Source organism: Artemia franciscana, chromosome 2 (assembly GCF_032884065.1).
Source record: "Artemia franciscana chromosome 2, ASM3288406v1, whole genome shotgun sequence".
Lineage (NCBI taxonomy): Eukaryota > Metazoa > Arthropoda > Branchiopoda > Anostraca > Artemiidae > Artemia > Artemia franciscana.
Genome location: NC_088864.1, coordinates 8230936 through 8258772, shown reverse-complemented (window position 1 = coordinate 8258772; position 27837 = coordinate 8230936). Strand labels below are relative to the sequence as shown.

The window sequence follows — 27837 nt, the reverse complement described above, 5'->3', positions numbered from 1 at the left end:
ATAAAAATTACCCATTGTTCACACATAGTATTTGGTATTGAGAAGCATACATACGTTTTAGGATGGGAAGACGATTTTCTGCTGGGAACTCTGCATGGGGAGGGACGTTTCCAGGGGGTAAAATTGTCAGAGGAAATCATACACTGGAGGAATTTGCCAGAATTTCTATTAGAAATTCTTTTTACATTTCTTGCTTTCTCTTTTCCGTCTCAATTTTACGCATGGAGTTGTTTAGGGTATTTGGCCTAGGTAAATTTTCACCGTGATTGAATGATCTAGAGAATATATCCATGGGGAGAGTATGTCTCCGTGAAGGTGGGGCCGAATTTCATGAGAATATTTAAAATACAATCAGAAATTAAATTAAAAAACATGATTTTTCAGCTGAGGTTAAGAAGCAACATTAAAACTTAAAACGAACAGATATTATTATATAAATGAAGGGGATTGCCTCCTCTTCAACACCTCATTCCTTATGCTAAATTTTGAATTTTGTCCCAATTCTATAAGACAGTTTTTGAAACACAAGAGTCGTTTCATTGGAAAATAAGAAGCTTTTTTCAAAAGTACTAAAAATATTTATTGTAAAGAGCAAGGTGTTGGCGAGAGCGCGACCTCTCTCATATACATAATAACATATGTGAGTTTCTGTTTGTTTTAAGTTTTAATGTTGATCTTTACTTTCAGTTGAAAAAAAAATATTTTTTCAATTTGATTTTTGAAGTACAATGCGAATGATACACTCCAGAAGGTTTGAGAGTCCCTCTCCTTTCTGTGATAATTTCTGTTTGTATTAGGTTTGTATTGTTCATTTGTTTAATTTCTGTTTGTTTCGGGTTTTTCCATACATTTATGGTTGTATCTTCGTGTTTAAATTTAATGTGGATGTTCATTTAAATTTCCGATCTCATTTATTTCTCTAATAAAAATACTTGTTCTTAAAAAAATTGAGTCACTGTATATATTTATATGGATTGGTTTTAATTTCAACTCTTTTAAACTTTTGATTTTTTTAAGGATTTTTTTTTTAAATTATTTTTCTAGCAAATGAACAATGTGATCAAGTATTATTATTATTTTTGTATTAATTCAGGTGCTTTTCTTGCTATTTACTTTAAACCACAACAGATTTCATTCCAATCTAAATAGGTACTAAGTGTATAAAAAACATGCAATTACCAACTGACTATATTTGCTGCACTCTGAAATACTCTTCTGGGAAGGATTTGTTAAAGTTTAGCATACAGAGCAGGGATTAAAGATGGCAGCTCTCTCCATCTCACGGACGATACCTATGTCCATTTCCTACTTTCACTTTAAGACAATAGTTTTGATCATTGTCTAAAGTATCATTTGTCTAATTATTTTTTATATTATATTTATTACTATATTATTTTTCATAATATATTATATTTTGTCTAATTATTTTCATTTAGCTAAACTGTTGTAATGTTGTCTTAGTTATTTAGTAAACACATCGTATGTAAGAAAAAATAGGCAACATCAACATATTGTCAACACATCTCAAGATCCAATGTCAATACTCAACAATCTTTAGATAAACATGAAAAATAAATAAAAGTGTATAAACTGTGTCATTTTAAATGATAATCTTTTCCAAAATTAGTCAGACCCAAATGGAACTTGTTTTGAAAAGCAAAGACGTTCTTTGATGAGTTTTCAGTCATGGCAAAATCGACACAACCTATAAAGGCCCATGCTAACTTCAGTCAAAGAGAAGCTTTGTTTTTAGGAAAAGTGTCTGCTTTAATAAGAAATTTTCATTATTTTGTAACATTGATTGGCAGAGAATAAGACGCTACATCCCAGAGTCACGGGCTTGATCTCCGTAATAGGCGTAGATCAGGCAGATTAAACAGTGAGTAGATTTGAAGTCATTCCCTTAATTTTTCTATATTATTGAAATATGGGTGTTGTGGTTTAATAGTTCTTCTCTTTTTACAGAAGCTTTTCTGTGTAAAATAAAATGATTATATTCATGTTCTCACCGTCACAAAACTTGGAAGGGGGAGGCATCATGAGTGCTGCCAGGAAATTTCCTAGGAGAGGGGAGGAGTGTTGCCAAAACATTTCCCAGGAAAGGGGAAGATTGCTGCCAGGAGCTTTGTTTTTACCAATAATTGAATGGAACATTTCCTATTTTAATACTTGAGTATATTTTTTTTAATGTATTTTTGTTTCGCAGGGTGCATCGCCTTTGGCTCTCTTAATGGTATCAATGGCCTACATCCCTATAAAAATGATTTATTGAGAAATCTCACCTTCAAAACTGTAGGAATGATTTATTTATGATTCATTTTTGAAATTAAATCAAATTTCTGATAAACTGTTGGGTGGCTTCATTTTGTTAGAATTTGTTATTATGAACATTGGAATACGAACAATGAATATATTTTTTCAAAGAAGAGCGGTCATCCTTGTTACCATTCATTGTTATTAGTCACAGATTATTACAAGGGGGTTTATTCGAAAGAAAGTTTTAGGGCACATCATTCTTTTAAGCAACAAAATAGATTATGCAATAGGAAAGTGCCACACTTTAGCATTTTGGCCCGAACAAAACCAAAATGTTGTCGATAAAACTTCTAAGAACAATTAAAACGGTATTTATAATGCGTCCATGTGTCAGAGGCCACACTGGCGTGTAGTACACCATTTGTCCCTAGTCGAAGAGGTAGCCCATAAAAATGAACCGTTGCCATAGAATGTTAATCCATTAATAGTCCTAAATAAACAATTTTTAATCTTCTGTTACCCCTCATTTGAAATACATGGCCTAACCGTTTTAACATTTTAAAGGATATTTTTAAGACGTCCAAGTGACAGAGGCCATGCTGACTTGTAGTTCACCATTTGTCCCTAATCAGAGAAGTAGCCATAAAAATGAGCCATTGCTATATATTGTTTATCCAATAACAGTCCCAAAAGAACATTCATTATTAATCTGCCAAACTTCATCTGTAAAATGTGGCCTTACAATTTTAACATTTAAAAGGGTATTTTTAAGGCACCCAAGCGACATAGGCCATACTGACTTGTAGTTCACCATTTGTCCCTAATCAGAGAAGTAGCCATAAAAATGAACCATTGTTATATATTGTTTATCCAATAACTGTCCCAAAAGAACATTCATTATTAATCTGCCTCACTTCATCTGCAAAATGTGGCCTTACAATTTTAATATTTAAAAGGGTATTTTTAAGGCGTCAAAGTGATAGAGGCCATAGTGATGCGTAGTTCACCAATTGTCCCTAATCAAAGAAGTAGCACATAAAAATGAACCATTGTTATAGATTTTCTATTCAATAAAAGTCCCAAAAGAACGATCATTATTAATTTGCCATCCTTCAACTGTAAAACCTGGCCTAACCATTTTAAATTTTCTTTTATGTTCCTAAAAGTGGGATCAAACCGCACTTTTCGTACAGCTGATTGCTTGATAAGCTGTTAGGCGAAAAAGTACCTCCTGAGATTATCTTTAGACAATCCCCTTGGAAACAATTGGAATTTTTCATAAAGATTATTATTGTTTTTTACTCATACAAAATATTTGTCCTTTAGGTTCTGTGGAAGAAAGGAAAGCCGTTGCCCGAGCTCTGAGAACTGCCACAAACGACAAATCAAGATATTATTATAACAAAGCTTTTTATGATGTGAATTTTGAAATTTCACGCATTGATAATGTAGTAATAGGAAAGCCTTTAAGGTATGTAGAAAAAAATTTATTTGCAAAATAATTTCGGTTTTGTTTCCTTCAAAAAGAGAAAATAGAAAATCAGGCCTTACAAATTAATAGAACCAGTCTGTGGCTAATAAAGATTCACTTAGACCTATCTGCATAATTTGAAATTTCCAAGCGGATCAGGAAAAAAAAAAAAATCAACTAATTTTTACTTCTAATTTCTAATTTCTAATTACTAATTTCTTACTAATTACTAATTAATAATTAGTTACTAATTGAGAATATTAATATTACTTAATATTTATTACTTTAATTGTTAAATTATTATTATTACTAAATATTTAAATTATTATTTATTTAATTACTTAATTAATAATAATTAATTAATCACTAATTAATCACTAATTACTAATTAATTCTAATTTCTAATTACTAATTTCTTACAAGATAAGTTTTCTTTTCTTCAAGTCTACTTACTCTGAAAATTTCATGCCGAAGGGAGAAAAAGAGTTTGTGGTTCATTTTACAGCCCAGTTGTTCATTTTGCCAAGGTTACAAGCCAATGTACTTAGGTTCATTTTGCCAAGGTTACAAGCCCAGTAAATTGCGAGTCGACTAGAGTTATATCTGCTTTGGGCCTAACCTATCGGTACAACAGTTTTTGTTCGATGGGTTTTTCTTGATTGAAATCAACTTTTTCCTTGTCTGGGTTTAACTGGGTAAGTTAAACCCAGTCATGGAAAGCAAAGTCTTTAGCCGGGTTTAAGGCGTATTTATATAAATGGCTGTCAAATGATTCAAGTCTTTTACGATTCGCAATAAAATTTGACATCAAATAAATTATATTTTAGGTCTTTCCGTGGTTCATAAGCTAACTCTTTTTACAATCAATATGAACATGTTCATTTTCAGCGAAATGGTCAAGAGTCTTTTACATTGCTCACTATGCGATTAGGGTAATAAGCCTACAAAACTTAGTAAAACTTTAGAGAATGATAAATCTTCTTCTTGTTTTAGAGGTTGTTGTAATGGTAGTGAGTTTTGAGGTTGAGTGCGATCAATGACATTTCCTTTGAGTGGTCTTTCGTGGTAGTATTTATGCCTATCGACGTGACGAAATTTCTTTCATTGCTAATAAATTTACTAAGATTACCTTCAAAGTACTCTTTTGGAGAAAGGACGAGTTCTATTGGTGTCAGCTTGTAGGTTATAGCCATTTATTGAGAATACCATTTACAAATCCCGCAGTTATCGGCAGCATTCGTGAAAAGAAGCTACCACCCGCTTGAAGAAGTTGTTTTCTTTTAAGAGCCTTTCCCTTATTTTGCATGCTAGGACACATACAAGTGAACGATGTTGCTTTGTCTGTTGCTTAATTACTTCTGGCAGATGAACATTGCCATCAGTTAAATTTACACAAAGCTCTGATAGGAGATTAATGAATTCTTTTTCAAGACCATGTTTGAGTATAGCCTTCTTAAGTCGTAGTTTGGAAAAACCTAAGTCAGAAAAAAAATGTTTGTTTTCATGTAGTCTCTTCAGTGTAATGATGGAAACAAATGACTTTTTTACTGTCTACTGGCGGATACATGTTAATTTTATTGTCAATAGTATCAGTGACAGCACGTTAATCCTCGGGTGTGCTTTGATTGAGACCCAATAGAAGGTAGCCATAGGTTAGATTTGTAGCCTCTTAACAGTAGAAATTTCGGCTACTCGGGATAAGTTTGTTTGTTTAAAGTTATGAGGGAACTGGAATCACGAATAGCCCTGTAGATGATATAGTAAGTACAAATCAAAGCAAGTGTTCTTATATATTTACTCTGGCGAAATAGATTGTGAAGGACAACACTTACGGAAGTTTTTTCATGATGAGATAGGACCCTGAATAACTGTAACATCTCCTGAGACCATTCTTCAATGGATTCAGCTAAATCATTGATAATCAACCACCAGTTTAATTAAATAAAATTAAATTATTAATTATATTTAATTAATTATTTTAATTAATTTAATTAATTAATTAAATTAAAAATTATTTTAATTAATTAATTTTTTAATTAATTTAATTACTAATTAAAAAAAAAACACGTCGAGTTCCCGTATGAACCTTGCGTCTGATTTTGAATTATTTATGTTTTCTTATCGATTTTGAAGTTTTGTTTTGCCAGACATTGATGGTTCACCAATAAATGATCTGAAACGAGTTTTAAATTGATACATATTACCCTTTTCGCTGTCTAAATAAAACTAACCATAATAATTAAACATAAAAAGAATTAGGAAAGGGAGAATTCTCCAACAACTAGAAGGCGTGGGGGGCAACATCTGCGGTGGCCAACAGGATGTGGCTTGACCCCCCCCCCCAGAGGACACGGTAGTCGAGGCCCAGGCCCAGTGTTTGCAAAAAATAGTATAATTTTAAACATTTTTAAAATTTAATAACAATTCAACATTGGGTAAAACATATGAAAAACACTGCTGAAACAGAGACTAGTGCAAACATGGACCCTCCTCCCGCCAAATATTAAATTTTTTCCTAACCGAGACGATTTCTATCCTCTACCCATACATCTTGATGCGAAGTTAGGTAATGACCGTGAGGTAGTACCTTCACACCGCCTAAGCATACATAGACCTTGTCCGATGTGGCTGACATGGCACTTTTCTCAACTCTAACTGTATAGTTTTCGTATTTTAAAAGAGAATCACAATGACCTTCACTCTTGGAATTAAATTCTTTTCTACAAAGTTTCTGTAAACACTCATGTCGAAATTTTCCTTCACATAGTGTTCACCCCCTTGCTTGTTTCCACGCAGTACAAATTTGGACCTGCAAGCACACCATTGGAAAACAAGTCGCTCCCCGTCTTGGATTTTAGGTGTAATTGATTATTTGGGTCCTGGAGCCAAATTGGGTCCAGGGTAAATGGACTCGTCCCTGTTGGAATTGTTCAGTCGAAAGTTAATTTGCTCACTATTTTCCTAATCATCCAACAGATTCACTCTTTTATTTTTAACAGGATTAAATCAGTGTCTCCATAATACACTTGAACTTGTCCCTCCATTGGTCATTGAAGTATGCGCACATTATAATAAATTTCCAACATGAGTTTTTTGAAAATTTCTAAAATTGCACTACGATGAGCAATATTTTTATTTAAAACTACATTTCTTTATTTCCAATACGAAATGAATGTATTAGAATCTATGATGGTAAACAATGTAAAGTTCAGACCTGCAAGGATTCAAGCACATTCCTTTGGGTCGGTTACAACGTCACAACGACTCCTATGGGTCACACTCTCGCACGATCTGCCAAAGGCTGAATCCAAAATATGCTTAAAAATTTATGTTTCAACCTTTGTCTTAGCGTCAGGGAGTTTACTGACAGAGGTATCAATAAACGTTTTCATATATGCTTTTGGTCAAATTGGAAGACTCTATGAATTTTTGTGATTTTTGAAGGTTTCCAGTGCATACCCCCATCCTCTACCAAAGAAATATTATATGGACTCAGTGAGTCCCTACATATCCGCCTGCTTATGCACGGGAAAACAAGATCCTTTACCGAGTCATGAAGTTCTACTCGTATTTCAACATCAGTTTTGAAAAAAACTATCTTTGCGGTCCATTCTCCTCAACAGTGGAAATTTCAAGAAATTTGCATCACAAGGATTGTCCGGCTATTTATAATTCCTACACTGCAAAGAGTAGTGAGACATTGCTGACGGATAAAGGGAGCTCATATCTAGAAAAAACCACCTCCCGCTTTTTATTGGTGGTTTGTTCAGTCATGTTTCCAGGATATGATCTCCGTGAAAAACATACTCTGCCCACATGGATCTCTCTACAAATAAGTGTGAATCCCCGTCGTAAATCATGTCTATTTTCTCTTTACTGATTTTAAGAATTAAATCCATCACCAGATGACGAGTTGATAAGAAATAACTTAAATTCAATCCAATCCCTCACAGATTTTATCCGTGCTTTTACATACAACATCTAGCAACGTCAATACATCACTTGCCAGGTACATTTTACAATAATCCTTACCATGTTTATACCCTCCATTGGCCCAAATTTTTTAACAAATTCATTTTCAGTAGTGGTGCATTAAGGATCGTGAAGTGGATCATAAAATGCTTTTATGGGTGACAATTTTTCCTCACGTAGCCTCGAGGTGGAGTCGTAAATGTCGTATGAGTTTATGCCCTTACACGTCAATAAATAATGTAATTCATCATTTGGAAAGTAATATTTAAGGAGGTGAAAACTTTCAAAACCGTGGCCTTTTCTTACTTGAATTAATTGACAGAGTGATTCGGGGAAAACCTATAAGAATCTAAAGATATATTTATTCAAGCAAGTTTTACTACTATCAATTGTTTTCCCCTTAAATCTAAGACTAGCAGCTTTATAGATAATTTGGGTATGATTTTATAAGAAAAATAAGTACCTAACCATGTGCCATCTTCACATTTCTGCAAACGTGCCAACGCAGTTGATATGAGTTTGAAATTATAGTTAGAATTGTAAATGTTAACCAAAAGAAAGTATTGCTGCTTAGCGTTTAAATTACGAGATTTTTGCACAAATCCACGAAAGTTACTCTTTCCTGATAAAATTGGGCTTCTCAAATGTTCATGGTAACGGATTGGCGTTTCCTCATTGCCCACACCAATTTACAAACTAAACACAGTTCCTTATTTTTAATAGCCAACTCGTCCACTGGTGACAAGACTCATTGAATAATTTACAACAGGCAGCCGTGAAACTGACTTAATAGCAGTTTTGATAAATGCAACCACGGCCAAAGCCACACAATCTTCCCCACCCAATGTCTCGAAAACCTCCACCAATTGCATAGTAATACTAGCGTCTCTTTGTGCATAGACATAAGAGCACTGGCTTCATATTCTTTAACACAATTAAAGTTCAATGGATCATACACTTATTGGAGTTTAGCTTCGATACCTACAGCTACCTTTTCACTCTGCAGGAGCGAATTTTGAAAATTCTTTAACCGAAAGATGGCATTGTCACCTGAACCTATCTCAAAAGACTGGTACCCATGGCGGTTACAGTGGCTTAATTGGTACTTTAATTTTCATTCGGTTTGGAATCTAGAAAGACACATTGGACAATAGTTGCATTCTCCCCTCCCCCTTTCCTACCTCATACTCAAATCAATTTGGACATTATATGCAAGACAATCAGCAATATAAAGGACAAGGCCACCTCTCGCCATCTGTTTCCGATTCAGCCTCTCCATCCTATATCCTGGGATATCTAAAAGGATATCCTTTTTTTAATCCAGGAGAGTTTCACATAATCCTATAACATCAGGAGTTCTACCACTAACAATCCGTTTCAGCTCATCAAAAGACTAGCAAAGTTCCTGAATGTTAAGATGAAACACAGAGAAAATATCATCTCGTTTAGAGGAGGCAGAACCATTCAATTGCGAAAAATACTTGCTTCTATAAGCCGAAGTAGAATCACTATTCTTCTGATTTCTACTTCCAATTGTATTATTAATTATATTTTCAATATCTAAAGGATTATTCTGTAATTCAAGTAAACGTTCCCCCAAAGAGTTAATACCACCCTGGCCCCTAATAGAAATCGGCAAATTACTCATGGTGGATGACAGTTCCCCTCCACGACCAAACCCACCAGACCACAGGTATAAGGAAAAAATATAAGGAAAAAAGCAAAAAATAATATAATCTAGGTAGGGATAAATAAGAATTATATAATGAAGGTAAGGATAAATAAGAAAAAGCAGGGAAAGAGAAGAAAAAAGAAACAAGGAAGAACTAAGAAATAAACAAATAATCAGCACTGGAAATATAAACCATTCTTTCATAATCACAATAATAATATACGGAAAAATCAGTTTGTGAATCACTATAAACGTAAAAAAAAAAAATATTGTTCTCCATAGGGGGGGGGGAGTAGCCAACGAGACAAAACAGAAAAAAAACAAAGGTAAAAGAAAATAAGCAAGGTAGTTCACAAAAAAGATCAAACAACGAAGACAAAACAACGAAGACTACAATCGAGAAATAAAAAAAAGATACTAATCTAGAAGGTGTCTTCAATCTTCCAAAGCATCCTAGAAGTAGCTTCACCTGGTAGGCGGGCAAAAATACGGCCTAGGTCCGACCAAACGTTCTTTGCTCCAAACTTATCTCTAGCACTGTCCAGGATAATCTTACGCTACTTCGTGAGATATTCATTTACAAGTCACCTGATTTCGCTAGCTCAGTCTTCGCTTTAAAGACAGCATGCGCAACATTTTTGTTAGAAAATTTGACGATCACAGAGGCAACTCGACTTTCATCTCTAATCTGAGCTGCAGGGTTGGGTAAACAAAAACGTTGTATAGAAAGAATTTGATCACTCATAAGAACACTCAAGCCCATCTTGCCTTTTATAATATTGTGCATTGTTACTTCAAGGTCAACACCAGGGGCCTGTTTGACCCCTACAAATACAAGGGAATCAAGCTGATCTTCTTGTTGATATTCATCAAGTCTAATTTCCATTTTTTCAATACGATTTTCAAGCGACTCTATTCGAGCTCTTAACCCCTTAAGTACTATGCCAATCTTATCAAATTTTCCATTGTATTCTACTGATAATCCATCATAAACTTGGAATATTATCAGTTCAGCGGTACCTGGGTTGATACTATTTTTTTGTGCTACCTTTTCTGTGACCAATTTCTCGATGTCCTTGAGCATATTTTGCTTTGTCTCTGCTAACTCTTGTTCCGTAGAAACTAACTTTTCAACAAGAACAGCTTGATGATTTTTCAGATTTTAAGCCAGTTATAGCGGGGGGAGCTTCTTTTGAATACTGTAAGTAGATTTCCGGGAAAATCTCCAGTTCTTGAAATGCCTTGTTAACGCTCCGTTCTGTTTTTTGTGATGCTTCTTTAGACTTTTCCGCATAGAGAACTAAATTTACTTCTAAAACTGTCTGAAGATCGTGGGATCCATAACAAAAAACTAGAAATTTAGGTACTTTTTCTAATTGAGTATTAACGTCTACAATTCTTACTAGCCAAAGCGGGTAATTTCTGAATTTTACCAACGCCAAGTCCCCTTTCTTGAACTTGCTCATTTTAAACTTCAGAACTGACTAAATTAACTTAAGAAAAAATAAGAAGTCAAGTATCAAATTTCAGACCTGCTAGAAATTTCTGCCGTACTCTTATATCCAAAGCTGCTATCCAGTAAACCACAAAATAGTCAATAAATAACAATGTGTTATTTCAACTTAATTAATAACAATGTGTTATAACACTGTAATAAACACCAGTCCAGTTCAAATACGGTTTTTCACATAGGTAACTCTCCAAGTACGCAGAGATGTTCACTGAATGAATGCTACTGAAATACTGATGCTACTCTTATGCACTCTTATTTGAAGTAAAGGACATATTTTGTGCTGCCCAGTAATTTGTGTATTATTCAGGTCTTTCCATTAATTTAACAATCGAACTGTTGTTTTCTCTGGGCTGTAGAAAAAAAAGGCTGTCTTTTTTCTTGTTGCCTGAGGGACAAAAATAAAGATTTTTCTACTCGTTTTCTGAGAATATTTTTTTTTCAATTCTGATTCAAAAAGCTCTCTCTATCAAACAGTTCGTGGTAACGAACTGTAGTAAGGAGCGACCCGGCTCAATAGTAACCAAAACTCTAAAATTAGAATTTTGATGCTAATACATACATCAAAAGAATCACATTTTAATGCTGATTTTAAATATATAACTTTCATCAAGTTTAGTCTTACCCATCAAAAGTTACGAGCCTGAGAAAATTTGCGTTATTTTAGAAAATAGGGGGAAACGCCCCCTAGAAGTCATAGAATCTTTACGAAAATCACACCATCAGATTCACCGTATCAGAGAACCCTACTGTAGAAGTTTCAAGCTCCTATCTACAAAAATGTGGAATTTTGTATTTTTTGCCAGAAGGCAGATCACGGATGCGTGTTTATTTGTTTTTTTGTTTTTTTGTTTTTTTGTTGTTTTTTTTTCTTTTTCCCAGGGGTGATCGTATCGACCCAGTTGTCCTAGAATGTTGCCAGAGGGCTCATTTTAACGGAAATGAAAAGTTCTAGTGCCCTTTTTAAGTGACCAAAAAAATTGGAGGGCACCTAGGCCCCCTCCCAAGCTAATTATTTTACCAAAGTCAACAAATCAAAATTCTGAGATAGCCATTTTATTCAACGTAGTCGAAAAACCTTATAACTATGTCTTTGGGGACGACTTACTCCCCCACAGTCCCCGTGGGAGGGGCAACAAGTTACAAACTTTGACCAGTGCTTACATATAGTAATGGTTATTGGGAAGTGTACAGGCGTTTTCAGGAGGATTTTTCTGGTTGGGGGAGGGGTTGAGAAGAGGGGGATATGCTGGGGGAACTTTCCATCGATAGTTTGTCATGGCGGAAGAAAATCTCCACGAAGGGAGCGCAGGATTTACTAGCATTATTTAAAAAAAAAATGAAAAAATAAATATGAAAAAGTTCTTTCAGCTGGAAGTAAGGAGCAGCATTAAAACTTAAAACAAACAGAAATTATTACCCATTTGAGGGGCTCACCTTCTCCTAATACCTCGCTCTTTACGCTAAAGTATTTTTAGCAATTTCAACTATTTATTCTACAGCTTTTGTGATTCTGGGGTCATTCTTAATGAATTGGGACAAAATTTAAGCTTTAATGTAAAGAGCGAGGATCTGACAAGGGGGGAACCCCCTCATATATGTAATAAAAATATGAGAATACAAAAGTTCTTTACTTAAGCTAATTTATAAGTTACGTAAATCTTTTACTAATAAAAATATTCGTAAAAAATCAAAAATTCTAGTTGCCTTTTTAATTAACCAAAAAACTGGAGGGCAACTAGGCTTCCTCCCCCGTTCTTTTTTTCTCAAAATCATTCGATCAAAATTATGAGAAAGCCATTTAGCCAAAAAAAAAAAAAAAATGCAAATTTTGTTTTAATTATTCCTCTGCGGAGAGCCAAAATCAAAACATGCATTGATTCAAAAACGTCCAGAAATTAAATAAAAAAACAAGTTTTTTTTAACTGAAAGTAAGGAGCGACATTAGAACTTAAAACGACCAGAAATTACTTCGTATATGAAAGAGGCTGCTTCCTCATCAACGCCCCGCTCTTTACGCTTAAGTTTTTTACTGTTTTAAAAAGAAGAATTGAGAGAAAGAGTCAAACTTTAGCGTAAAGAGCGGGGCGTTGATGAGGAAGCAGCCTCTTTCATATACGAAGTAATTTCTGGTCGTTTTAAGTTTTAATGTCGCTCCTTAGTTTCAGTTAAAAAAAACTTGTTTTTTTATTTTTCAGACTTGAAACGCCTACCCTGCGGTAATTTTGCATAGTAGCTGGCATCAACCGTTGCTTTATTGTGTACATTGCGTTAGTGACACTTAGATTTTTTTCCAGTTTTTTTTTCAATTTTGAAAATAATTAATTCTATTTTTTTCTAGGGTTCTTTTTACTGTTGTTAATAAACACGAAACGAACAGTAGTGACATCGTTGCTACTCTAAGTCTTTATTCAGTTCTTTACACAGGCATTCCGTCAAGGTTGGTTAAAAAGGAGACATTTAGCCATACTATAAATCCTTTCTCAAGTAAGTATATTTCATCAAATGAAATCGAAATTTTGTAAAAATGAATTTTTTTAAGGTTAAAGTTAATTAGATTTTTTAAAAGTATATTTAATCAGAGGCAAAAACTGGGAGGGGAGGGGATTGCTCCCTAGATTATATTGTTCATAAATATTTTTTAAATGCTTGTTTTTTGGTATTATAAATGAAAAATGGACAAATTACCCCTAGATTTGGAAAAATGATCGTATGGTAGTTTCATTGAAAAGAGTCTTTGCAAACCTCAACTAATAAACTCACAGCAGCGTCTCCTCTATTCAAATCAATTCAAAGCCTACCTCTTTACATCGTCCCAAGGGGTTTAAATTTCCCTTAAACCTTTTCTCCCGTCCTATTTGGAGACGAGCTGATTTTTGTTTGGCCCTAGACTATTAGCCGACAAGGACAATCTTTGGCAATCTGTCATCCTTCATCCACAGAATGTGCCCTAGTCTTCTCAACGCTTTTCTCGTTAATAATAATAATAATAATAATAATAATAATAATAATAATAATAATAATAATAATAATAATAATAATAATAATAATAATAATAATAATAACAATAATAATAATTTATTTGTGCCCTCTATATATACAAAAGATGTACACAGAGGAGTAGGAAAAGAAAACTGAAAAATATAAAAATTACACTTCTAATTAAAATAAGTAGATCATAATTTTTTTTGCACATAACTAAAAAAATAGCTCATAAAACTGCACCCATAAACATAGCGCATAAATATCTATTTTACTAAAGAAATGACGACAAAACTATTTTTTCATTAAATGAGACAATTGAAGGTGAAAATTTATTCTATTTTCTCTAGATCGTCTAAGAAATCGGTCGTACTGTTGATCCTTTTTAACAGTTATATCAAGTTTTCGGAATTTCGTATAATATACCTGTTTTTGACACCATACCTTCATCTTCGTGAATGAAGATATAAAAAAAAGTCAACAAGCTTTGTCTTCTTGGTATTCATTTTTTCACACATCTGTCTTAAAAGACTTACCACAATCGGTTGAAAAACTCCCACAAAAGAAATTTTGGGGTCACACTTCACTACAAAAACCTTGTATTGCTCAGCTCCATCATGTACAAGTCTTGCATCAGACCCATTGCCAAATAAGGATGACCGCTGTATGCTGATGCTCCAAGAAACAGTTGGAGTCGGTCCAAAAGATCCAAACTAGAACTAATAGGGATGGTTCAATCGTTACCCGCGACGCTCTCCAGTTTGTTAGTAAGAGGTTTGATGTAACGTCGTTAGCTGTTTCCTATAAGTACATACATTCACCTCCTTCTCCAGAGCTTTCTCATATAGTGGCCCCCGTTTTCCAACCGACAAGCCAGATACAAAGGCAGATAGATCAGTCTAGTTATCTTAAGTTCGTTTTGCTGAGAAGAGAGCATTAAAAAAACAGATAATTTGACTTTGGACTTCGATCTTGAATTATCTTCCTCGGGAAGTTATTCCCAAGAGTTTGTCTGTTGACTCTTTCAAAAGAAGGTTCAACAGTCATTTAAAACCTTGATAAAAAATAGCGGCAAATCAGATATTTAATTATATTTGGCAGTGCTTTTTTAGGACAAAAAAAAAAAAAAAACAAACAAAAATGTCAATAGTGTTTTCATATCGGATCTTTTTTTTTTGCTTTATTTATGTATAATTAGCCTTTGACTACTTTGCACTTGTCCTCAGTGCTGCTAGATTTATGATTAAAATTAATTCTATCTTATGTTTGATTGAAGAGGGAGGGACGGGTGTGCGAGTCAATTGTTTTTGTGTAAGTAGGTAGCACGTAAAGTTCCTGATTACTATTTTCCGGACATATGCTAATAAATGATAGCATTGAACTGTTTTTTAATATAATATATGAACTTGAAGTTGAAATAAAAAACCCCTGGGTAAAAGGGATTGAGCCAAGATACCAGTTGACACAATTTATTACCGGTCATTGTCGTCTTAATGGTCTCCTCCATAGAATTGGTAAAGTTCCTTCTAGCTTGTGCCACTGCTGCAATATTCTTGAAACTTCCAGCCATCTTTTACTTGAATGTCCTTTATATTATACCCAGAGAATGTTTTTGTCTTTGTGCCCATCTGAACTAGGTCTTAGCTTTCCTTTTAGTTTGAATTTGGTAGTGAGTAATAAGGATGTTAGAAACCTTGTTATTGTTTTTTTTAAAGAATTGGGAGATTAGAAATTTCGTAGTTGGTGATCATTGGTTGTGTAATCATTTTTCTTCATTTGTGACATTAAGATTAGATTAGTGTTTTTTTTTTGGTGCTTTCTTTTTTATGTCATGTAGTTTTAGTTTAGCATATAGTGTGAAATACCTTGTTTGGTTTACTCACGAATAAATACTTACTTATTTACTTACTTACTGGGTAAAAGGGATCCTAATAAACGAAACGATTTTAAGCTTGGGGCATAAGCAATTCTAATCAGTTTGCAACTTTAATACCTAGGTTACTGAACCAAGAGGATCCCAATGCACAGTAAAGTAGTAGGATGGTGTTATATCCCCCTTTCGACGGATAATTTTGATGGACTTTGTCTTAAGGAGCACAGGAAAGACAATTGGAGAACACGGAATCAAAAGGGGAGGAAAACCTTTCCTGGACTTAGATTATGATGATGGTTGAAACATCCTAGATGAAAGTGTAAGCGAAATGAATGAACTTTTAGAGGTTTTGCGAGTTAAAAGTGCAAGAATAGATTTGAAAATTAATGTCAAGAAGACTAAGTCCCTAAGGCTAGGAAAATAAGTGAGGATGGAGAAGTAACGCTGGGTAACGAAAAGATTATCAAGGGGACAGCTTCACTTTCCTTGGTAGTATTATTAGTAAAGACAGTGGGTGCATTGAAGATATAAATCTATTATAGTCAAGGCTCACGTCGTTTTTTTTTGTTTGTTTTTTCACAGTTGAAAAACATTTGGATGAATAGGAAGTTAAGTCTGCAAATCAAGGTTAGAATATTGGAGGCTGCAGTAATGACAGTGGTCGAATATAGTTTTGAAGCTTAGGCGCTCCGAAAAATGGATGAAGATTTGCTAGATGTTTTCCAGAGAAATTGCTCACAGATTTTTTTGGGTACGCGACTGACTGACAGTATTTCAAACATTAGGATGTACGAAAAGTGTAGTTCAATTCCGCTGTTAGGGCTACAATGAGAGAAAGGTTGAGATAACTACGGCACTTTCTGCGAATAAAAGATGATAGATTACCGAAGATTGTCCTTTTCGGCCAACTTGTCCTTTTCGGCCAACACAAAAATTGTAAAAGGTATTGACTCTCCTGAACATGGGGCCTCAAAAAACGCTAAAAACTTTGTTTTTTCAACCAGTTTGAAACTAGCACCCATAATAAGATAGACAGTTTTAACGATACTGTTAATAGTATTAACGAAACTAAATTCTAATAAGGATTCGGGAATACCTTAATTTACATTCCTTAAAAAACCCTTAATATGCTCTTATTGGACAAAAATAATGGATTAGATTGGGTCCGATTGGCTTGAAACTTCCATCCGAAGCTTCCTGGGCCAATAGGACACAACGTCTTTTTATTCTTGTGACGCCAAAGTCCTTGAATAGATAGCTCAAATTGATCTAAAATGTTTTTTATACACACTATGTGCCTGAAAGCAGTACCCTCAGTCCTTGGGCCTCACTTAAAAGTGAGGCAAATAAGTGTTTCCTTACTGGAACAAAGCTAAATCGATAGGTCCTGGGACCAAGGGATCCTAGGTGTATAAAAGAGTAAAAATATTAGCCAATCCCCTTGAAAAGGCAATTCTGCCGAATCAGTTGAATGTTCAGTGGACATAAAAACAATAGGTTTTCCAAAAACGGGGCTTGGCAAAGAACCAAAAGATCTTTTCAAACAACTTGAAACTGATATGCGGAAGTTGCTGGGCCAATTACTAACTAATATACAAAAAAATTGATGGGGGAAAGGGCCCGTAGAATTGAGGCCCAATAAAGAACTTTTTCTCCTATTTTGCTTGAAATTAAAGTTTATAGGCGCTTGAAATACGAAGAACCCACGAACGAAAACGCAATGACGAAACATTAACCCAAAAAGAGCCAAGGAACAGCTATATTTGCATTCCTTATGTCTGCATCCTTGACTCCCTTGGTCACAGGGATCATAAAATACAACAAGGCCTTGAGCTTGCAGAAAAGGTCCCAGGAAATTGGCCTGAAAACGGCAGAAAAAATTTCCGATTTGCTCAAAACATACATTGGCAAATCCTTGTTTTAGAACCCCCTCCCAGACACACACACACACACATAAAATTGGTAAAATATTGATTTGCCGAAAGCAAGGGGTCAAAAAGAGGTCAATCAATCAATCAATAATTTTATTAATATTAAAAGAAAAACTATTACAAAAGTAAAGCGGTTACTAGGCCCAAGAATAAGTAAGAGAATAAGAAAAAGTAATAGAACTATTTCTTTTCCTGATAAGTTTTAAACTTATATACATAAGTTTATTTTTCTTTTAAGAGATGGAGCTGGGATTTGATGTAACATATGAAGAATATGCAGACGCATTGACTGACCAAGGTTTATTTAAAATATCCTTAATGGGAAAGGTACCAAATATCGACTATGAAATGTTTTCCCAGAGTGATGTAAGAGTAAGGAAGCCAGACGTCAATTTCAATGTGAGTATACTCTTTTTCTAGTTTTATTCCTCCTAGTTTAACTTTTATCCTTTTAATTTTAAGTATAGCAGTTAGGTAGGAATATTGTTAAAACTTCAAAATAATACTTTTCTCAGGAAACAATTTGTTTACCTTCAGTATATTTTGACACAAAAGTTGTTTAATATTTGCATTCTTCTCTTTTCAGTTCAATCTCTGGGCCAATTTTTTATACCTGAAACTCACGATTCTCTCAAATATTTCTCTTGTTCTTTCTAAATTATGGAGTTTTTAGGGCTGTACCACATATTCGTCAGTGTTGCCACCTTGAACCGTGAAAAAAAAATTAGTTATGTTTAAAAGCCCGTTTTTTGTAAATTAAATAATTAAAACAAGTTCTTTTTCAACTAAAAGTAAGGAGTGACATTAAAACTTAAAACGAACAGAAATTACTCCGTATATAAAAGGGCTGTTTCCTCCTCAACGCCCCACTCTTTACATTAGGGTTTGACTCTTTCTCTCAACTCTACTTTTTAAAACAGTGAGAAACTTTTTTATTTAATTTCTGAATGTTTTTGAATTAATGCATGTTTTGATTTTGGCTCTCCGCAAATGAATAATTAAAACGAAATTTGCATATTAATTTATTTTTTTTTGGCTAAATGGCTTTCTTATAGTTTTGATCGGACGATTTTGAGAAAAAAAAGGAGCGGGTTAGGAGGCCTAGTTGCCCTCCAATTTTTTGCTTACTTAAAAAGGCAACTAGAACTTATAATTTTTACGAAAGTTTTTATTAGTAAAAAAATGTACGTTATTTACGAATTAACTTGCGTAAAGAACTTTTATATTGTTTCTATTACATATATTAGGGGGTTCGTCCCTTCGTAAATACCTAGCTCTTTACACTAAAGCTTAAGTTTTGTCCCAATTCCTTAGGATGAAATTACTAAAATATACTTTAGCGTAAAGAGCGAGGTATTAGGAGGAGATGAACCCCTCATACGCGTGATAATTTCTGTTCGTATTAAATTTTAATGCTGCTCCTTGCTTTCAGTTGAAAATTTTTTTTCATATCTGTTCTTTCATAGTTTTTTTAAATAATGCTAGAAAATCCTACGCTCCGTTCATGGAATGTATCTTCCACTATCACAAATTCCTCCATAGAAAGTTCCCCCCACATAATCTCCTCCACAAACACCAAAAAACAAGAAGAACTATAGGGAATTTTTTAAGACAGTGAGAAACAAATTAGAATGAATATTTCGGCCCTATGTCCAAGGGCCGTCCTCAGCAATACAAATCAGAAAAAAAACAACTTACAAGAGGACAAAATCAATAAAACTAATAGATATTAACACAGAACCTGTCACAAATAGACCTATAAGATCAGCAGCGAAAAAAGCTAGGCTGGCATTAAAAACGTGTTTTTAAATCATTTTCTTTCATTTCAATGAATTGCCTCGTTTCATAACAATTTATTTATCAGTCCTGGTTTAACTTTGCTGAGGTAAGGATGCTGGGACTGTTTTGAAAAACTGTTCATTTTAGTTTTACACTTACAAGAGGATATGTTCATAATGATACATACACAGGACAATGGATACATAGGATAATGGATACATGGATACAATGGATAAACAGGATACATAGGATACATGCAAGAAGATAATGTTCATTTAGTACTTACAAGATGATTAAATCAATAAAACTAATAGATGTTAACACAGAACCTGTCACAGATAGACCTATAAGATCAGCAGTGAAAAAAGCTAGGCTGGCATTAAAAGCGTGTTTTTAAATCATTTTCTTTCATTTCAATGAATTGCCTCGTTTCATAACAATTTATTTATCAGTCCTGGTTGAACTTCGCTGATGTAAGGATGCTGGGACCGTTTTGAAAAACTGTTCATTTTAGTTTTATTGATTTTATCCTCTTGTAAGTTGTTTTTTCTTAATTGTATTGCTGAGGACGGCCCTTGGACGTAGGGCCGAAATATTCATTCTAATTTGTTTCCCACTGTCTTAAAAAATTCCCTATTGTGCTTCTTGTTTTTGGTGTTTGTGATGGAAAGGCAGTGTGGTCTTCGTCGTTATTTATATATATATAATCTCATTCCCTCAAACCCTTCCACCCCAACCAAAATAAATCCCCCTGAAAACATCTGTACATTTCCCAATAACCCTTACTACGTGTAAACACTGGTCTAAGTTTGTAACTTGCAGCCGCTCTCACAGGGACTTTGGGGGAGTAAGTTTCAAAGACAGTTATTAGGTTTTTCGACTGTGCTGAATAAAATGGCCATCTCAGAATTTTGATCCGGTGACTTTGGGAAAAGATGAGCTTGGGAGGAGGCCTAGGTGCCCTCCAATTGCTGGTCACTTAAAAAGGGCATAGAGCAAAGGGCACTAGCAAAGGGCATTAGAATGAGCTCTTTCGTGGCATTTTTGGATAAAAAAGAACAAAAAAACAAACAAACAAACAAACACGCATCCGTGATCTGTCTTCGGACCAAAAATACAAAATTCCACATTTTTTTTCGATAGGAGCTTGAAACTTCTACAGTAGTGTTCTCTGATACGATGAATGTGGTGGTGGGGATTTCATTAAGATTTTATGACTTTTAGGGAGCGTTTCGCCCCATTTTCTAAAATAAAGCAAAACTTTTAGGCTCGTAACTTTTGAAGGGTAAGACTAAACTTGATGAAATTTATATATTTAAAATCAGCATTAAAACCAAGAATAGTTTGATATTATACCATAAATAATCTGTGAATTCCCAAATCCAACAAAGGAAGGTTACACCTTCTTAAGCTGTTTAGTGCCGTTGGTTTTTCGGTAATTCTTTGTCTGATTTTTTTTTTCATCATAACTTGACTCCCTATTGTTTTCTAATTTATGAATATATGAATAAGTGTTTAAACTTCCAGTTTGAATTCAAATAATCAATCTCGTTTTCACTGTCCTTGGTACTTTAAATACTGTTTAACTTATTTAATTTAGCAACAATTTTCTTTCGACAAAAAAAAACTTTTCATAGGGAGTTGATTTAATTATTTTTGATAAATTGGAAAACATGGGAGTTCGCAGAATAGTTCTTGATTTGGTTAGATCATATTTATCTCAAAGAAGTTTTTAAATGCAAGTCGGTGATGAATCATCTCACATTTTTGCGGCTTAAAGACTGAAAGATTTCTCAGACATCTGTACTTGGCTCGATGTTTTTTCTTTTTATTCATAATAAACTTTTTATTTTTATTTTTCTTTTTCTTTTTTGTTATAAATGATCGTCTAAATTTCTAGCCCTCAAGTGATGATTTGCCAATATTGTTTGCAAATAAGACAGCTATTAGTTTAAGGGCGGGAAACGAAGGAAGCTTAGGACTGTACCAGGAAATATTACTCTGAATCTAAGTTCTAAGTATAGAGTTAATAGATTGATCCCTATCCTATATAGAAATGTCAGAATTTATAGTTTTTTTTTAGAAGTTCAAAGTCAGTGAACCGTGTGTTACCCAAAATATTAGTGTTGGCTTCTTCCTTATGAAAAGTGGATGTTCAAAGATATTTAGGACTCGTTTAGGACACGTATGTGGACTCAGCTCTGCCATTTAAAGCGCGTATTTTCGGTATTATAAGAGTGTCTGGATGTTCAATTTCTCATCAATATAATGAGAATTAAAAACTGAAGTTTAAAATCCATGAGGGTTAAAAACTGTTCAGAATAGATCAATTTAATTTTAGGCTGCTTTATTGCACCCTAGCAAGACTGAAAACTTGTCTGAAACAAAATATCTTTATTGTGTCTAGATATTATTGAGCTGAGAAAATGTTTATTTTAATTTGAGAATTTGGTTTAAAAAATCCAACAAAAAATTACTTTTCGAATGGACTGAATCTTTTTCATTAAATCTGAACACTGTCATACATCAAGAGCTTGGAAAAACTTCATTTCTCGATTGTCAAGAATGACAGACCGACGTTGAGCATAAGATATCAATTTTCTCTCATTTCGAATAAATACAAACTATCTGATATAGCAATAGATTCACAGTCGCTGCAAACATTTAAAAGCAATTTAAACAAGATGTTTCTTTCAGCTTACAGTAGCGGTCTTCTAATATTTTTTACTTCTTATACGGAGCATCAAATAAAATTATGTTTCATCCCCCTCCAAGGCCATGCTCAGGATTTTCGTTCAGGGGAAGGTTTTATTTTGGGGAAGAGGTGGGGGTTGCCAAATAATTAAAAACAAACCAAAATTGTGCTTATACACGATTCTATTATTTCTTATGAGCCCAACTAAAGTTTGGGAAGGGTTCAAACCATGTAGCACCCTGGATCTGGCCTTTCCCGGACAAAACAGCCTGGTTACATACCTGACTGAGAATCTTGTTAATAGCTAGGTTATGTTTTTTTTTTTTTTTAATGTCACTGTCTACTCTCATTTAAGTACAAGGAATCAACCTCTAGGGCTTTACACTTGTAATGGGCTATGTTTCATCGCCTGTTCCCGTTCTTTCACAATTCTTAATTTGTTCCGACCCGTTCAGATTAAAATTTTGATAAGAGAAGGAAATGAAATGAGGGAAGAAAGCAGAAAATTTCCAGAAGGCTACTGTGTGGACTTTTCTGAAGTAGTTTTAACCGTTGTACGTGGTCAAAGAAAGATTACTGAGATTGGTACACTATCAAGAAGTAATTAGTAGTGCCAAGAATCTTGCTAATAAATAGTAAGTTTGTTATAATATGACTTTTAATAACAATGCCTACTCTTATTATGCATTATTTTCGCTTTAATTTTTGAATTTTTGTGATTACTTTAAATTTGTGATTTTCAGATTTAAGGGTTTGAATTTTTTACGAGTTTTGAATTGCTTTCTATCTTTTTATGTTTTCTTGCTTTAGTTTTATATTTTTTATGTTACCTTTAAACTTGTTGGTTTTTTATTTGTTGTTTTAAGCTTATTATGGAATTTTGCCTCTCTGTTACTGTTCACACAGAATCTTTAATTTCTATTGATCCATTGAGGTTAGACTATTGAAAAATTAAATTTAAAAGCTTTAAATTTAGACAACTTCAGATACTTTGACAAACATCTTTTAAAGCTTAGGACTGGTTTTACAAATTTGAAGAAAAGGAATGAATTCAACTTAACACTATCAGCATGTGTCATATGAATTTTTTTCAGGGCCGAGCTCTATGTCAAGTAAATTCTCACCTTGTCCTTGAAGTATCCCTCGAAAACCCACTACCAGTTCCACTCACAAAGCCTCGGTTCAGCGTTGAAGGTCCTGGAATGGGGCCAGCTCAGAAAATCAAGCTCGATGAGTAAGTTCAAACTATCAATCTTTAAATTTGTACTTATCTCTTGAGGGATATATTGAACTAACCAAGAGGCCCTATGTGCATGCTACTATTATTATTACTACTGCTAGTTCACTAATTATGCAGAGGGTAAGAGTAAAGTTTCAATTTTCCACCAACAATCTAGGGCCAAACGAAAAGCAGGTTCTCCCTGGTTAGGGCGAAAGGATGTTGTAAGGAAAGATTTAAGGGAAATGGGAGTTCCTTGGAGGGTGTAAAGAGGGAGGCTGCGATTTATTGATTTGGGTTGCGTAGATGTGTTGGCCTCAGTCCGCTTGATGCTGCAATGAGTTGTCGATAGTTGTAGTAAGGGCGTTAAAGGGGAAATTTTTTTTTAATACTGAGTAGGATTTTATGCTCAATCAAAACACACTATACGTTCACATGTTGTCAAAAGAAAGTATCAGCAATATTCCAGGTATTGCTTGGAATCTTTAGAGGGCACAGTTTTAGCTTAATAAGTTAAGCTACTCTTAAGATATTGCTGATGCATAATTTTGGCAACATGCACACACAAACTGTGTTTTGATTTAGTTTGAACTTTTACTACACATACCCTGGTAGTTTCAACTTTATATTCTTAGCCTCAGTAGTAGCAGTAGTAGTAATAGTAGGCATGCAGTGTTTTCAACACTCTATTGGCAAAATTGATGCACATTGTGTGTTTTGATTTTTTTCAAAGTCCCCTAGTGATACCGTAAAAGTTTCACCTTGATACAGTTAATCTCAGGAATCTTAATTAGCTTTAGTTGTTGAAGAAATAGCTTTTAAAAACGCGAGGTTGTTAATAAGCGCAAAGTCAGCCAGACGTGTACGTCGGCAGTCTGGTGGTAGATGTCGATAGTCTCATAGTACATATTCCCTGTTTTCGTTTCTAGCCTGTCATAAGCCCCATACTATATCTCCAACAAAAGAAGAAGGACCCAATCAAACAATTCGTGGTAACGAACTGTAGTAAGGAGCGACTCGGCTCAATAGTAACCAAAACTCTAAAAAATGGAATTTTGGTACCAATAGCTACATCAAAAGAATTGCATTTTAATGCTGATTTTAAATATATAAGTTTCATCAAGTTTAGTCTTACCAAAAGTTACGAGCCTGAGAAAATTTGCGTTATTTTAGAAAATAGGGGGAAGCACCCACTAAAAGTCATAGAATCTTAACGAAAATAACACCATCAGATTCAGCGTATCAGAGAAACCTACTGTAGAAGTTTCAAGCTCCTATCTACAAAAATGTGGAATTTTATATTTTTTGCCAGAAGGCAGATCACGGATGCGTGTTTATTTGTTTTTTGTTTTTTTGTTTTTTGTTTTTTTCCCAGGGATTATCGTATCAACCCAGTTGTCCTAGAATGTTGTGAGAGGGCTCATTCTAGCGGAAATGAAAAGTTCTAGTGCCCTTTTTAAGTGACAAAAAAAAATTGGAGGGCACCTAGGCCCCCTCCCAAGCTAATTATTTTCCCAAATTCCACGGATCAAAATTCTGAGATAGCCATTTTATCCAGCGTAGTCGAAAAACCTTATAACTATGTCTTTGCAGACGACTTACTCCCCGACAGTCCCCATGGAAAGGGTTACAAGTTCAAAACTTTGACCAGTGCTTACATATAGTAATGGTTATTGGGAAGTGTACATGCGTTTTCAGGAGGATTTTTTGGTTGGAGGCAGGGGTTGAGAAGAGGGAGATATGCTGGGGGAACGTTCTATCGAGGAATTTGTAATGGGGGAAGAAAATTTCCATGAAGGGAGCGCAGGATTTACTAGCATTACTTAAAAAAAAACAATGAAAAATTAAATATGAAAAAGTTTTTTTTTCAGCTGGAAGTAAGCAGCAGCATTAAAACTTGAAACGAACAGAAATTATTACCCATGTGAGGGGCTTACCTCCTCCCAATACCTCGCTCTTTACGCTAAAGTATTTTTAGTAATTTCAACTATTTATTCTTCGGCTTTTGTGATTCAGAGGTCATTCTTAATGAATTGGAACAAAATTTGAGCTTTGGTGTAAAGAGCGAGGTACTGACGAGGGGGCAAACCCCTTCATATATGTAATAAAAACACGATAATACAAAAGTTCTTTACGTAAGCTAATTTATAAGTTACGTATATCTTTTACTTATAAAAAGATTCGTAGAAAATTAAAAGTTCTAGTTGCATTTTTAATTAACCGAAAATCGGAGGGCAACTAGGCTTCCTCCCCCGCTCTTTTTTTCTCAATATCATTCGATCAAAATTATGAGAAAGCCATTTAGCCAAAACAAATAAATATACAAATTTTGTTTTGATTATTCCTCTGCGGAGAGCCAAAATCAAAACATGCATTGATTCAAAAACGTTCAGAAATTAAATAAAAAAAACAAGTTTTTTAAATGAAAGTAAGGAGCGACATTAAAACTTAAAACGAACAGAAATTACTCCCTATATGAAAGGGGCTTTTCCTTCTCAACGCCCCGCTCTTTACGCTAAAGTTTTTACTCTTTTAAAATGTAGAGTTAAGAGAAAGAGTCAAACTTTAGCGTAAAGAGCGGGGCGTTGAGAAGGAAAAGCCCCTTTCATATAGGGAGTAATTTCTGTTCGTTTTAAGTTTTAATGTCTCTCCTTACTTTCATTTAAAAAACTTGTTTTTTTATTTTGATAGAAGGGATACAGATCTATAAAGCAAAAAGCTCAATGCTAGTCGTGTGTCTGGAGCACTCCAGTGACAGAAATACTGAAGGTTCTTGTCAAATAAAGTCCTCTGTTAATTTTCTTGACAGTTTAAAAAAAAATATTTGAAAACAAGCTGTTAAATCCTTAGAATTCCTTGAAACATAAAAAGTTTTAGATTTAAGAATCCCCCCCTTCCTAACAAAGAAAAAAGTGGCCAAATTTAAAACCTTATGAAGTTGAGGCTAAACCAGTATAATATCAGTATGTAACTTATTTGCTTTTTGTTTTCTTATTAAACATTAAAGACTTTTTTTCTAGTGTGATTCCAGTAAATGGAATTGCAAAGGGAGTGGTTACACTCATCCCTCGAACTACTGGAGAGAAAGCTATTGCTGGTTCATTTTGGTGCAATGAACTTGAAGATGTTAAAGGAATGTTTCACATTAAGGTAGATTGTTTACAATGATATGGATACAAGATTTGAGATCCTTTCTGCTTAAGACCTAATAGTGAACTAAAAGATATTTTTCTTTGTCAGTTTTATAATTTTTTTCATTTCTGCGTTTGTTGACTTTTTGCTTGCTGCACCAGAGTGAATATACTCTTACGCCTGATGAACTTTGATTGAAGCTACTTATTCGTAAAAAAATACTTTTTGAATGTAAAAAATGCAGAGTTTTATAAGATTTTTATCCTCTGCGACCTAACTGAAACGTAGGCCTTCAAAATTATTAGCAGCACTGGCGGAGTGACTTCATAAGGAAAGTAGACAATTTCAAAGAAAATTGAATTTTTAACATAACTCATCCGTTACGTGATAGGAATAAAGTTGAACTTTCTCTGTAAGTGAAGATTAATAGGCCACCGTTTATTTCACAGTTTATCTTCAGCTAAAATCCACTTGGCATAAAACATGATAATGCTAGCTTGAACATATCTTGGCAGATAAATAGGCTAGTTTCCTCTAAGTTATTAGTCCTACTAGTCACCTAATTTTGCTTTTCTTGCCCTCTGCTAAGTCGCAAGCTACCTAAAGAGACAAGTATACAACAGTCTTGGAGTCTGTGTTCCTGTCAAAACAGGAGCATAATCCCCAAATGCCATGTTATCCCATTCCTAAGTTTCTTCTAAATTTTGGGAGTGTCAGTTGAATTTTTCATAAATACAGTAATCCAGGGTATGACAAATAAATGAGATGATTTGGGATGCGTCAAAAAGTAAATTTTAGTTAAAAAAATGGGTCAATTTAGAATTTCCTTGACAACGTAGTTTGGTGACGATAGTTCAAAAAACAATTGGCCGTGGAACTGAAACATTTGAGAAAGCACAGAAGCTAAAAAATATGTCATAAGTTATTCATTGTTATTCCCGAATTGTTGTTCATAAAAGAAAAAAAATAGTTTGTTCTGCAAAAGGGGAAAAAATCATTTTGATTCCAAAAGCTCTTATGTCGTACTACTTTTTTCAATGAGAAAAGGCAACTTACCCATTTTCCTCAAATTGATTTAAAAATCTTTTTGCCCTTAACGAATTTTTCGAATAAAATAAAAGAGCTCCACTAACCAAAAATGAGCAACACCTGCTTGTCAAAATTTCCAAAATACAATCTCTCCCCCCAACCTTCTAACCAAAAATTTATAAGTTCAACTCTCTCAACTCCCTACATTCTCCTAAAAAATCATGCAAGAACTCATCCATCTCTCCACACATTGGGCAACTGAAAGGGCCATCCCTTAATCTATCCCTCCGTATATATTTTCTACGTTCTCCAAGAA

The 27837-nt window shown here is 34.2% G+C and overlaps 2 protein-coding genes and 1 long non-coding RNA gene across 5 annotated transcripts in view; 2 read left to right on the top strand and 1 right to left on the bottom strand.

Annotated features, from left to right (window-relative positions):
• LOC136036990 (uncharacterized) overlaps positions 1-11145 on the bottom strand; it is a 28747-nt gene extending 17602 nt beyond the window's left edge. For both annotated transcript variants that reach the window (XR_010619844.1, XR_010619845.1), the window contains exon 1: positions 10904-11145. This is a non-coding gene — a long non-coding RNA (uncharacterized LOC136036990). The remainder of the gene's footprint in view (positions 1-10903) is intronic.
• Positions 1-27837, top strand: part of LOC136037006 (ribosomal protein S6 kinase 2 beta-like) — an 884370-nt gene that overhangs the window by 294333 nt on the left and 562200 nt on the right. The window lies entirely within an intron of this gene.
• The window catches only part of LOC136036980 (annulin-like), a gene marked incomplete at its 5' end in the record, with an annotated part of 65977 nt that overhangs the window by 25672 nt on the left and 12468 nt on the right, over positions 1-27837 (top strand). The window contains 5 exon segments of the mRNA XM_065719388.1: positions 3583-3727; positions 13223-13368; positions 17906-18066; positions 23236-23375; positions 26381-26510. Of these exon segments, the coding sequence (XP_065575460.1) occupies positions 3583-3727; positions 13223-13368; positions 17906-18066; positions 23236-23375; positions 26381-26510 (722 nt within the window).